Raw genomic sequence first — 13,607 nt, forward strand, 5'->3', positions numbered from 1 at the left:
TCCGTGTCATGTTTAACACAGCATACCTATTGGAAAATGTTCTGATGTTAGGGCTTGATCAAATGGATGTGCCGTGGGATCGCCAGAGTCAGAATTCCACTGATTTTAGGGCAGAGGTATGCCTTCATTCTTATACTAGGCATCTTTAGTGTGACTTTATTTCTCCAAAAGGTAATTCGTCTTTGCTTATTCATGTTTGATTAGATTTCTTTCTCGGAAAGGAATCCTGCTGCTTCTCGAGTTTCTGTTGATTCGTCAGGTAATGAACAGAGAAAAGAGAATCAATTACTTAAAGGAGCCAAGAAGATTGAAGCCCCAGAACCGCAGTTTGAAGACCAAGCAGTTCACAGTGTGCTACTTTCTCAAGATGCTAGCACAAATCATGAAGAAAATGAAGGTCCAGAATGGCCAATCCAGTCCGATACTGCTTTTCCGACCCCAACTCTGCTGTCAACGCTTTCCTCCCAGTTAGAAGCTTCAGTGCATTCAGCACTTGATGGATCTCATGCAAGTTCGAACTCTGCCTCCTCTTCACTATCTCAAGATGGATCTCCTCTAAGCTTCAGTGCAATGCATACCGAAAAGAATATTGAACCCCTGCAGTCCCCCAAACAGCAGCTGGTCTCTTCTTTGGAACTATCTCAAGGTGTTCACTCTGGTAACACATTCTCATTAGAAGCTTATTCTGTTTGCCTTAGAACCATGGTAAAAGTTTTCACATCGATTTCAAGCTGTCCAGAGAATTTGGTGGAACTTTATAAGTTAAAAATTATTCTAGCTCATGAACATTGACTGAACTATCTTTACTTGAGCAAATTCTCAAATTTATGCATTCAAACTTCTATCCCACTGTCCAATTGTATAATCAGAGGTTAACCAGTCATTTAGAGGTAAAGTACAGCACAAACTTGAAGCAGAGAGATAACTTCTCTCCGAGTTTACTGTTCTGATTAAGTATTACCAGGCGATGCTTCCATAATAATTAGAATCTTCCTTCTTTTTTGGCTTTTAATGGGTGCAGACTCTTTGGAACAGCTACATAACCTCTTTAGGCAACATTTCATAAAATTGTACCGGGACTCCTTACGATCCTTATCCAGCGAATTCAACTTAGAGTCTAGCTTATTTGCCAATCTATAGTGGACAGTTTTGGAATTTTGGTGGCAAACTCACTGGGGATTTAGGAAATGAATTGAGCAATTAAGGGCCATGACCTAGGACTGCAGAGCTTCTTGACTACATGATTGGAGCACATTCATGGCATCGGTTCACGTTATTTTTGCAAAGTTTCTTACCAATTATTGTTAAGTAAAGTCGATGAACTTAGGAGATATCTTTGATAGCTTGTGTAACTCTGCAATAGCATTTGATAACATTCTCTTCCTGAACACCAAAGTCCTTCTAAGGCTACCTGTAATCTGATTAGGTATATATATCATATTACCTATTTTGCAACTATGACAAAGATTCTCTTATTACCTTTCTAGCAGCTGTTATAGCAACCGACTTTGAGATAACTTCTGGTAGGGAATGTGCATCCTCATCAGCTGGTAGCAGTGACAGTGTACAAGCCACTAAGGAACTTGTCCATAATTCAGCACAAATACCTGAAATGACGATGCCGAAAGAAGAAAAATCTTGCCACCTCGATGGCGTCACATCATCATCCTCCAAGTCATCTGGATTTGACTATGATGTTTTCTTGAGTTTCAGAGGACCTGATACTCGCTCGGGCATTACAGATTTCCTTTATACAAGTTTACTCTCTGCCGGAATCCACACATATAGAGATGATGACGAGCTGAGAATTGGAGAAGAGATTGGTCCTGAGCTATTCAAAGCAATCAACCATTCCAAAATTTTAATTCCCATTTTTTCCAAAGGCTATGCCTTTAGTAAATGGTGTCTTAATGAGTTGGCACAAATGGTAGAGTGTAGGAAATCAAGAAGACAGAAGATCATGCCCATTTTTTACGATGTTACTCCCTCTGAGGTTTGTCATCAAGCCGGCTCTTATGGAGATGCCTTTGTTTCTCACGAGAAGCAATTTGACAATGAGGTTATCAGCAAGTGGAAGGCTGCTCTCAAGGAGGTTGGCGATCTAAAAGGGTGGGACATTGATTCAATGACCACAAGGTACCTTGTTTTATGAGATCTACTTTTCAGATTCATTTTAGCTTCTATGTAATGTTTAACGTACCTTTTTCTTTATAGTTCTAATTTTTTTGCTTTTCTGCTTTCACATATAAGACGAGAAGGAGAGCTTGTAAACCATATTGTCCAGACGGTTATAGCTGAGTTGAAAAGGGCTTATCTTCTGGTAACTGACTGCTTGGTCGGCATTGAACATCACGTGAAGGAAATCAATAGAATGGTATGTGGTGATTCAGAGGACATAGAAATAGTCGGAATCCATGGTATGGGGGGTGTAGGAAAGACTACTCTCGCCAAAATAATATACAACCGCCTATCACATCGTTTTGAAGATTGTTGCTTTATTTCCAATGTCAGAGAAACTTCACAGCTAAAGGGAATTGAGTGTTTGCAGAATCAGCTGCTCTCTGATATCCTCAAAAGAAACTGGTCCAACATCAGTAATGTTGATGATGGAATTAAGACAATAAAAGAAAGGTTGTGTGGCAAAAAGGTGCTGGTTCTACTTGATGATGTTGATGAAAGGATTCATTTGAATGCACTTATTGGAAGGCCAGTGTGGTTTGTTTTAGGAAGTAGGATAATCATCACCAGTAGAAACACGGATGTCTTCAATGTGCCTGAGGTCTGTTTTACTTATGAGCTTACAGGAATGGACTTTAATCAATCTCTTCAACTTTTTTGCAAACATGCTTTTGGAAGAGATCATCCATTGGATGAGTATGCTGACTTCTCCAATGAAGTGGTAAAAATGACGGGAGGTCTTCCTCTTGCTCTGGAAGTTATAGGCTCACTACTATGGGGTAAAAGCAAAGATGTTTGGGATGCTACTTTGAAGAAGTTGGAAAAGGTTCCTCATGAGCAAGTTAAGAGAAAGTTGAAAATATGTTATGAAGCTTTGGATGATCGGCAAAAGCATATTTTTCTTGACATAGCTTGTCTTTTCATTGGATTTGACAAACGAATTGTGCTTCACATGTGGAACGATTCCAATCTCTTCCCAGGTGAAGGCCTTCAAGTCCTTCAGCAGATGTCTTTGATAAAAATTGGAGAAGACAATAAGCTATGGATGCATGATCAGCTGAGGGACCTTGGTAGAGACATTGTTCGCCAAGAATGTAGCATGGAACCAGAGAAGCAGACCAGATTATGGAATCATGAGGAAGCTTTGGACATTGTGATGAGAAAGAAGGTAAAATTGCATTCCCATATTTTTCCCCATCAATTTGACACATTTTATGCCTTTTCACATTGATTGTTCATTTAAAATAAGGGGAGTTCTTCTAAAGTCTTGTCGAATAATTGCTCTGGGGACATATTTGTCTGTAAGTAATGCTATTACTGTTTCATGTTTGAACAGAAGATTATTCGTTGCTTAGATATCATTTACTTGTCTTTTTTTTATTAAATATTATTTACTTGTGTCTATTTTTTTTTTTTTTTGTCATAGGGAACTGATAAAGTGGAAGCTCTGTGTCTGAAGTTCGACCACCGGTTGCAGCAGTCTTTTCCTAATGAAGAGTTACGAAGGCTATCAAATCTGAGATACCTAGAAATGAGGCCTGTCCTGGATAATTGGCGTCCGATTGGCTTTCCAGCAACTGTACTTCCAATGAATCCACCTATCCTAGCTGAGCTGAGATGGCTTTCATGTCATAATCTTCCTCCAGTACTTACCCTGACCGCTTTTTCCATGATGAACATGGTAATTCTTGATCTGTCATGGAGTATGTTTTCGGAAAGTTGGGATGGTTGGGGTCATATTAAGGTACTATTATTTTCAGTGAAACCCACTATGTTTTTGCAGTTGCAGCCCCTTTATTCAACCATGATTATTTAATTCCTGATTCGCTCTTTACAGATGGCAAGGAACTTAAAAGTTTTGAATTTGACTGGTTGTGCACAATTGCAAAGAACTCCTGACTTATCTGCACACGTAAAATTAGAGCAGTTGATCCTCGAAAGCTGTGGAAGATTGGTTGAGATTGACGAATCTATCGGGCAGTTGAAGCAGTTGGTTCTTTTGAACTTGAGGTTCTGTCGTAAACTTCGCAGGTTGCCAGAAGAGCTGGTGAACTTAGAATCTTTGAAGGAACTTCTCATTGACTGGACTTCTATTAGAGAAATCTGAGGGTCAGGAGGGATGAAAAAAATCGAGACTCTAAGTGCCTGCGAATGTCTGTCAGTAAATAACTGCAGTTCAGTTGGTAACTTAACCTCTCTATTGAGACTCTCTTTGGAACATGTTAAAATTTCTGAACTTCCTCTAGAGATTGGAGTGCTCGTAAAGCTTGAATACTTGTCTTTGAGAGGGTGTAATTTGCTTAAAAGAATTCCGGAGAAGATTGGGAATTTGGAATCACTAGTCATGCTGAATCTGTCCCACACACATATTGCAGAGTTGCCAAATTCACTTGGGAACTTGAAGAATTTGAAAACACTAAGGATGTGTAGTAGTTCCATCAGAAGCATACCCAGTGCAATTGGGATGTTGGAGAAATTGGAAGAGTTGGATGCAGAGAACTGCCAACGTCTGGAAGGGACAATCCCTGATGATATTGGGAGGTTATTATCTTTGAGGATCTTGAAACTTTCAGACACCAGAATATGTTACATACCGAGGCTTCCTGAAAGCCTGCTCAGTGTGCATATAGGTACTAATTTGATGACAGAACTTCCAGATCTATCGATCCTGATAAATTTGAGAGAGTTGAACTTGGAGATTCCACAAGTTCCCAAGTTTTGTTTGGGTGAAGAGGATTCTACTTTCGTGGACACGACGGAGCTTGTACGGCATCCATCACCGTGGTGGATTGGAAGGTTATGCAATCTGGAGTCTCTAAAGTTGTCTTGTGACAACATAATTGTCCTCCATGCAGATATTGGTCTTCTCTCAGAACTCAAAAGACTTGAACTTGTTTGTTTTAAGCTGCAATTCCTCCCTAGGCTTCCATCAGGCTTATTGTGCTTGCTTATTAAATCCTCTAGGTCATTGGAATCATCAATAGATATATCAAATTTGAAGGAACTGTCAGAGCTAAGGATTTATTCTTCTGCAATAACAGGTGTCCATGGCCTTGATGGTTTGGAGAATCTTCAAACTTTGGACCTTCAAGCATTGAGTACACTAGAGAGATTACCTGATCTTTCAAACTTAAAGAAGCTCAATGAACTGCATTTGGGGCACTGTCATAATCTGGTTGATATTCAAAGTATTCAAGGCTTGGGACATCTGAGGATTTTGGAGCTCATAGACATTGTACAACTTGAGAGAGTCCCTGATCTATCAAACTTGAAGAAGCTGACTGAACTTCATCTGCAGCAATGTCATAATCTAACTGAGATTCGAAGCTTTGAGGGTTTGGAGAACCTGATAATGTTAGAGTTAGGTGAACTCCCTCTGCTTGAGGGATTGCCTGATCTCTCAGACTTGAAGAAGCTCACCAAACTTGATGTACGGCAATGTCACCTTCTTGTCAAGATTCAAGGAAGATTAGATTCACTGGAAGATTTGTGCATCTATGGATGCAGATCTTTGGTTGAGATGCCTGCTCCTTCAAGTTTCAAGAATCTGAAATCTCTGCAATTGCGTGATTGCGAGATGTTACAAATGCAGCAGGTTTGGTTGCCGAAGTCTGATACAGTTGACACGGAATTTGGAAGTTCGGAATGTTTGATGACGAGACGGTCAGGCATCTGCGTGTGTCAGTTGGGTAGACATTTTTTCTTGCCATCTCTTCCGTCTTGACAATGAAGGAACAGAAAAAGGTCGTACTTCCTTGATTGCGTTCAACTATGTGGATGTGCAAATGATTCAGCTAGCCAGAGTAATCACAATCCAGTTATGAGTTGTAGTTTCTCCCACCTTCTGAACCTGCTTGTGTAACTCATTATCCTGTCGAGCACTCCTGTAAGTTCTGCTTCTTTTATGACCTCAATACCTTTTCGCTACTGGTGAGTGTTGGACAGCTCAAATTACGTTGTTCACACACATCCTTCCTGCGAAAAGATGTTTCCAAATCCACCGTAATATCACCCAGAGAGTAAAATAAATGCATGTCTTGAGCGAGGGATTTACTCTGATATTGAACGGGACACAGAAGATGATAAATGTGTTCTGCTAAGTCAGGCATGCTCTGATAATCGAATTGTCTCGTGATGCTTAGCTATCCAAGCACATTATCATCATATATAGCTAAATAAGCAGCCGCTATGGACAAAGAGGATAGCTGTAACACAGCCATGTCTAACTCTGAATGGATCCCCATGGAGTAGAGAATCCGGTAATTTATACCATTGTGATTTGTGACAATAGGGGTTGGCCTTGCTCAGACAACCTCAAGTTTGGTCGATCAATCAGGTAGAGTGGACAAGTTGGTCGGAATTCAAATGCTGCCGTCATCCGTTGATGCATTTGGTTCGATTGAGTCTTGTAACTCATAGCTACTGAGAGGATGATTCTGAAGCATCGCAGCATCCTATATTTACGAGTTTAATCATGCCATCGATACTATTTCTCCCTCAAGTTCTTTACCAAGCAAACGCAGAAACACTCCCACAAACTATTCGGGTTGAAATAACAGGAATCATATCCAATGCAGCCAGCGGAACATTCAATTCCTGGCAGAATTATTCTATCCAACTGTAGTAGAACTTTTTAGGAAATTTTGATTGCTTGAAAAACACCAATCCTAAGAGTTACTAATGACAATGAGGTAATCAACCACATCAGTACCCATTTCAGTCACGGACCTCATGGTCATTTGATCTGTTGCCTGTTGATCCTAATTTAATTTGATGATTACAGAACTTACTCAAGTTTGTTAGCTTTTGGACTGCTTATAAAGTATCTGAGTTTTATTTTGCTGGACTTATAAGGGTATAAACGATTGTCCCTGCCTGCCCTAAAGAACAGTGCTGGACACCCGGCCATCCGGATAACCAACAAGCTCACGTCGAGATACCCAGCTCCTGCGGTTCAAATTTTAATTTTGTCCTACCAATTCGGGGCTGGAGCTGGACACCTAGTATCATCAATGGTGGAATTTTTAGCCGTTTGAAATGTTTACACCACGGATTCGGTAATGCTGTTGCCTGAGAGCAGCGTAAGCTCTTCCTAATCTTACTGTTTGCCCTTGGAGATAGTTCCCTGAAGAGTATTTTGGGTATTATTTTAGGTTCTCCCACATGCATACACGCACAATTAGACTTGCATAAACCTCTTTACATGATCTCTCGACGGTAGGCCTGTTTGTTTGTCTTTTCAAGAGCAAAACAAAAGCAAACTTTTTCATCTTTCAGTCAAACGTTGCAAATATCATTCGAGTTTAAAAACTATGAGAAGATTGTGTGTTAATCTCCGTCCAATATTCATATACTGTCGTGAGATTTTCGGATGTTTTAGGATTAAGAGAGCCGCAAATGCCGACGTCTTAATCAGGTTCCTAACCGGCCCTGTGCCAATGGTTCACGTCGGGGTTGGTTTCCATGATACTTGACCCGACCCGAAGCATAGGAGATGTGTATTTGTTATGACCTGACCCCAAGACCCGGGCCGAAAACCCGATTTCGGTCGGTTCGGTTTGGGTTTTTGGAGTTCCACTTCAATTCATGGATGGTGTGCCTCAGTGATCACCGACCTGTAGAAATCGTAAGGCCTTGATAGGGACATAAGCAGCTGAGATGCAAGAAATATCATCACTGATGCTTGCTCCATCTTTTCCCCAAACGAAATGGGAAAAACTCCGGAAACACTTTCAGGAGTCGAAATTTCCTGGTCGGCTAGACTACTCAAAACATCATAATGCACTCTCATTTCAGGAGAACATAAAATCATTCAAACTGATCATTCCAAAGGCTTAATACTAATTTTCAGCAAAGGCCAAGTTGATGGCACATCATCCCAAGCAAAGGTGAGCTTCTGCTGACACCCCTGCTGGTTATTTTAGCAAAACACGAATCACCCAGATCCAGTAGAAACAGAACCAAACAAACATCCGAGAGCCCTCTCCACACAAGAAGACACAAGCAACAACGGAAAAAAGAGGGCATGGGACTTATTAATGTAGCAAATCCATCACAACTGGAAAACAACACAAAGAAACCATCCTCACCCACTATAGCAAACTTGAGCTGGAACTCAGAGCAGTCCATCCTGAATTGAATTGCCTGCAATGCAGAAAAGCAACTTCAGCATGTCCCGACGTGAGGGGTTAAATCACAAAGACACTTAAATGGCAAGCCTCGTTCCCTTAAAAAAACCATCAAATTTAGGTCCACTTTCGATTTTGCCCGAAAGTATTTTTTGTCTAAAAAAAATTTCAAAATTTTCACTGTAGTCCAAAATTTGCTCACACATTCAAAATTTGCCACCAGCTTTTTCAAAATCATCGCATCAAGGGTGGTTAGAGAGGTTCATTACCAGAACCCGCATCTTCATCAACACCCCCCCACCTTCGTATGAAACAACAGCAGCAACCTGATATCTTGACTAATTGAAAACTGATGACTATCTTTAGTAAAGAAAAACTCCAGCACACAATTGAGGTTGGACTTAAAGCTGGTTTTTACATATATAGGGAATTAGCCATAGATGTTATGAAGTAATCTCAACCAGTAAATATGATAGCAAATGCCCTCTTTTAAGAACAAAAACAATTGTAAAGTATTAAGACTTTTGGAATAGCTCGTGTAAATTGGGAACAGAAATGTACCTTAACGTGCATGATTTTGGACCTTATCCAGTCGTCCTTTCACTTAAAGAAACATCTTCTTATATTTCCCAATAGCTGTAAGGTACCCCCTGTCCATTTCTCTAGTACGGAGCCCCACGATGTTTTTTCTGAGTCCATGCTGTTCCAACATCTTTGACCTCAGATGCGCTTGCAAGTCATGCGCATAGTCCGCGCTTATGTTGCATTCTAGCAGATTGTCCAAAAGTTCCTTCCCGGAAAGATCCTCTAGACTTAGAGGTGTAGCGACAACATATAGTTCCGACAGCTTCTTCAAATATGAGATGTCGAGTGTGGTAAGTGATGGGCAATCTATGAGGTGAAGCTTTGAGACACTCGAGGGAATCCGCGGAATGCATTCCAGAGCATGGCAACCGGAAAGATGGAGAGATCTCAAACGAGGAAGTTCACCTAACTCAGGAGAAAGGTTGGTCATCTGTGGGATGGTCAGGGTCAAGACCTCCAATTTGGACAACCTCCCAATCCACCATGGCATGGGTTCTTGCGGTTGCACTGGCTCAGATGGGCCGGAGATGTCGGGCACTCCCATGGACAATAACAGTTGCTGTAGATTGATCAGGTTCGAAAGATCCGGAATTGTTATCAGCGACGGAGACGAGATTACCAGAGAAATCAAGCTTATTGGAAGTTTAGGCAGGGCAGAGATACCCCCTGACCCGTAGCACACTGAAAGTTTCATTTCTTTCAGATTCTCCAGGCTTTCCATAGAGTCGGGGAGCTCCGTGATTCCTGTTTCCAGAAGGTCCAACTGAATCAAGGACCGTAATTCCTTAATGGAGTGGGGAAGCCTGCCCATTTGGGAGCACCAATTCAGAGATAACCTTTCGAGGCTCGTCAGCGCTCCGATGGTCTCAGGTAGGCGAGCAATTGGTGTTGCATCCAATGAAAGCTTCTTCAGGTTCTTCAGAACCCAATCCGGAATTTCTCGAATAGAAGTTCCATCGAGGAGAAGTTCCGTGAGAGCCGACAGTCCACCCAACTCTTGTGGTAGGCGCTGGAGTTCACTACAGAAGTTCAAGTTCAAGAAGACTAGGGAGTCCATTTGACCGATCGACGGGTGGATTGCAGCCAGTCTTTCACACCTTTCAAGAATCAATCTCTCCAACTTGGGGAATCCGGAGAAATTAGGAGTCCTGGTCAAGAGCTCGCACCCCGAAAGGTTAAGAACTTTCAATTTCTCTGCTTTCTGCAACACCGATAAGACAATTATCAGTAAACCCGTTACGTAAGGGAATTCACACACTGATAACAAGGCTACTCCAGAGCTGAGCATACCTTGATATATTTCCATCCGTTCCAATCGTGGGTAATTTTACTCCTTGAAAAATCAAGAATGACCAGATTAATCAATGAAAAGTTGCTTATCTGCAGTATCCGCTGAGGAAAATTATGCCAAGAGAACCATCTTAAATCTGGAAGGAGTTGCTTGTTGCCCATAACAGAGTTCGTCAGCGACGTGACCAAGGACTTGTTATTCCAGAGAATGTTAAGTTCCGAGGAAAGGCGGTCAACTTCGTCAGCAATGTGTCGGCTATCCATGTGAAGGAACCTAAGCTTTGGAAGCGCAGCAAATCTATCAAGGTTGAAACAATAATCTGATGTATTCTCAAACAGCAGGCGGAGGGCTTGGAGCTTTTCATTTATCTGAATAAGAAGACAAGAAAAGTCAATGAACAAAAAGAGGCTGCAATTGGCTAATTAAGATAGTAGCTTAGATGATTGAGCGTACCTGAAGTTTCTTGACTTCTCTCACATCATTCTTATGGAACAATACGGATAGAATCGAGAATGAATCTTGAAATTTTATTTTTCATAATTTAAGAAATGTATTTTGAATAATCGAAATCCTAAAATGTAAACGTTAAATAAACAGTAATTGTTTTCACTAGGCAGGAAAACTCCTAATTACGTAATGTGATTTTCTCGTGCAAAGAAGGAATCAGACCGAGGAGTTACCTTATTGCGCAGTAGTACTTTCAATCCCTCTTTGTGATTCCACAGCCTACTTTGCTTCTCCAATTGCTCACCACTTTCTTGAGAAACAATTTCTCTGCCAAGTTCTTTCAATTGCTCACACATCCATATTTTGTTATCTTCTCCGATTTTGATCAATGACATCAGCTGAAGCACCTGAAGACCTTCTGTTGGGGATAGGCCACAGTCTTTCCACATGTACGTTACTATATTCTTATCATAGCCAACAAAAAAACAAGCTATGTCAAGAAATATTTGCCTTTGATTGGGATCCAACGCTTCATAACTTATCATCAACTTATTTCGAATTTTCTCCATGGGGCCTTTTTTCCACTTCTGTAGGTAATCGTCCCACATTTCTTCTGTCTGTCCATATAATGATAAAGCCGAACCCATAACCTCAAGAAGCAACGGAAGACCTTGGGCGATCTCCACAATTTCTCTGGACTGTTTTAGTTTTGCTTGTGGAGGGTGATCTCTTCTGAAAGCATGCTTGCTGAATAGCTCAAGGGATCTATCAGAATCCAGTACGTCAACATGATAAACAAATTTTACTTGGAATGCACGAAGAACAATTTCATTTCTTGTGGTTATAAGTATTATGCTTCCAGGACCAAAGCAACCTTGCCCCCCCAAAAGTGCAGTTAGTTGACTCTCGTCATCGATGTCATCAAGAAGAAGAAGAATTTTCTTACTAGAAAATCTCTCTTTGATCGTCCTCATTCCCTCTTCCTTGTTCGCAACATTTGAACATGCCCGGTTTGAGAGTTCTGAAATTAGTTGGTTCTGCAAGGACACAATTCCTTTCGAGTTTGAAGTATCCCTAACATCAGCAAGGAAACAACAGTTAGCAAAGTCCCGAGAAAGCTGGTTGTAGACTACTTTGGCAAGAGTTGTCTTTCCGATGCCACCCATTCCGTGGATTCCCACGGTCTTTACGTCATCAGTGCCAGTGCCAATATTTGCCAGAACTTCTTTCACTGCGTTGTCAACACCAACCAAGAGGTCACTAACCGCCAAATAAGCCTTCTTCAGCTCACTTAAAATGGTGGTAACGATCTCTTTAACCAGTTCTCCTTCGGGCCTAACAATATAAATGATAAGAAAGAGGAAGGCAAAGTAGAAAGTAAGTTAGAATCGACAAGCAGAGATCTATGACATCAGAAATTGATAGCAGCCTGCGAGAGCCACAGGATGTAGCAAGGAGCAATAGTAAATGGAACATACCACATCACACTCGTTAGGAAGAATAAATTCAGGGACATGCTAGGCAGATGCTCAAATCTTTCGCGGAACTCAAACAGTCACGCAACCGTCAAAGTACAGAATGTGATCACTCTATCTTACTAATAAGAAGAAGGGCCAAGGCACCGTTGCTCCTAGCGAAAAACGGTGCAATTTCGACCACCGAAACGCTTTACCGAATGACGGGCAACCGGCAAAGATAAGTAGTGCAATTAGCTCTCTAAACATGTTTCACTAGAATAATGTGAACTATGAATGACATATTCTTATCACCGCCTAGACTTGGGGCTTTTTACTAGTGAAGCTTATATATATATGAATTTATTTCAATAGGAAGGAAATGACATCCATTGTTGCCCCATATTGAATCATTTCCCATGAGGGAAATTACTCCATGTTAACCATACTTAAAAGCATTACTTTGCTAGAACGTTCTCTTAGCTTTTGAAAGCAGATCCAAAAAGTTTCATTTGGACATGGTTAAGTTAAACTTAGAATACATACGAGAGATTGATGGTATAATATGATTGTTCCCGATATAGCGCGCCTGGATAGTTACTGAGCAGATGACGATTCTGGTAAAAAGACAAAAGATTACGAACCTGCCAGCCACGGTCCATCCCTTCAAATCTGCAATCTCATTAAGAGCAACTTTCCACGTTCGGATGGTCTCGTCATCGACTCGCTTTTTGCGTTCGTACTCCTTGAATGCCTCCTCATAACATCCTCTGGTGTGTCGAACATGGAATGGTTCGACGTCGTAAAATATAGGCATGACTATCTGTCCTTTTGTTTTCCTACACTCCGCCATCTGGGCCAACTCCTTAAGACACCACGGGCTGGTGGCATAACTTTTAGACAAGATCGGGATGCAGATTTTCGACTGATCAATCGCTCGGTAAAGCTCCGGGCCAATACTTTCTCCGACGTGAAGCTCTTCATTATCTCTGAACGTATAGACTCCCGCATCCGTGAGACGGGTATACAGAACGTCGGTGATGCCCGTGCGCGTGTCAGCTCCTCTGAAGCTCACGAACACTTCGTAAACATCGGTTTCACGCATCGGCTTCTGGGTCGGAGAAGAACTGACTTCGGCAGCGTCGTCGACGACGTTCGGGCTTTCCATCGCAATTAGCTGCAGAGAGTATGAATAAAGCTGCGGCCCAACCAGAGTTGAGCTCTGAGAAATTGAACATTTGCTGAAATGAAAGATCTGTTGCTGCAAACTAATGTAAAAGAAAACAGAGGAAGACAATATTTCGACTCACCCCAAGCCGCGACGAAGACTCCGAGAAAGGCCGACAGCAGCACTTTCTCTATCAGCAATGAGAATTCGATGTTTTATTGTCAAGATACCACGAAAGAACTCACTTTCTTTCCCATGTCTAATCAAACTGCCAGGCTTGATTCTCTCACCGTTAGATCCAAAGATTGATGCTGGCTCTTCACAAGTAAATAGAAAATTCGGGTTAACGATGGTCC

The 13,607-nt window shown here is 41.4% G+C and overlaps 4 protein-coding genes across 4 annotated transcripts in view; 3 read left to right on the forward strand and 1 right to left on the reverse strand.

The window, feature by feature from the left end:
• The window catches only part of LOC125314928, a 93,252-nt gene extending 92,589 nt beyond the window's left edge, over positions 1 to 663 (forward strand). Inside the window, exon 3 of the mRNA XM_048278365.1 lies at positions 482 to 663. The gene's annotated coding sequence lies outside the window, so the exon portion shown is untranslated. The remainder of the gene's footprint in view (positions 1 to 481) is intronic.
• LOC115755606 (disease resistance protein L6-like) lies at positions 63 to 4,285 on the forward strand. The gene is made up of 6 exons (XM_048278127.1): positions 63 to 116; positions 205 to 658; positions 1,488 to 2,136; positions 2,251 to 3,346; positions 3,605 to 3,922; positions 4,016 to 4,285. The coding sequence occupies exons 1-6, from the start codon at positions 63 to 65 to the stop codon at positions 4,283 to 4,285; spliced, it is 2,841 nt and encodes a 946-aa protein (XP_048134084.1).
• A 12-nt stretch (positions 4,286 to 4,297) lies between these two features.
• Positions 4,298 to 5,902, forward strand: LOC115755607 (disease resistance protein RPV1-like). Its single transcript, XM_030695066.1, has one exon. It carries the CDS (start codon positions 4,298 to 4,300, stop codon positions 5,900 to 5,902), a length of 1,605 nt encoding a protein of 534 aa, XP_030550926.1.
• Positions 5,903 to 8,329: 2,427 nt separating this feature from the next.
• LOC115755599 (disease resistance protein RUN1-like) lies at positions 8,330 to 11,995 on the reverse strand. The gene is made up of 4 exons (XM_048278348.1): positions 10,863 to 11,995; positions 10,182 to 10,550; positions 8,868 to 10,092; positions 8,330 to 8,607 (listed from the first exon to the last, which is right to left on the reverse strand). Exons 1-3 carry the CDS (start codon positions 11,793 to 11,795, stop codon positions 8,911 to 8,913), a joined length of 2,484 nt encoding a protein of 827 aa, XP_048134305.1. The 5' UTR covers positions 11,796 to 11,995; the 3' UTR covers positions 8,330 to 8,607; positions 8,868 to 8,910.
• Between the last annotated feature and the right edge of the window lie 1,612 nt (positions 11,996 to 13,607).

This window comes from Rhodamnia argentea, chromosome 4, assembly GCF_020921035.1.
Source record: "Rhodamnia argentea isolate NSW1041297 chromosome 4, ASM2092103v1, whole genome shotgun sequence".
Taxonomy (NCBI): Eukaryota; Viridiplantae; Streptophyta; class Magnoliopsida; order Myrtales; family Myrtaceae; genus Rhodamnia; species Rhodamnia argentea.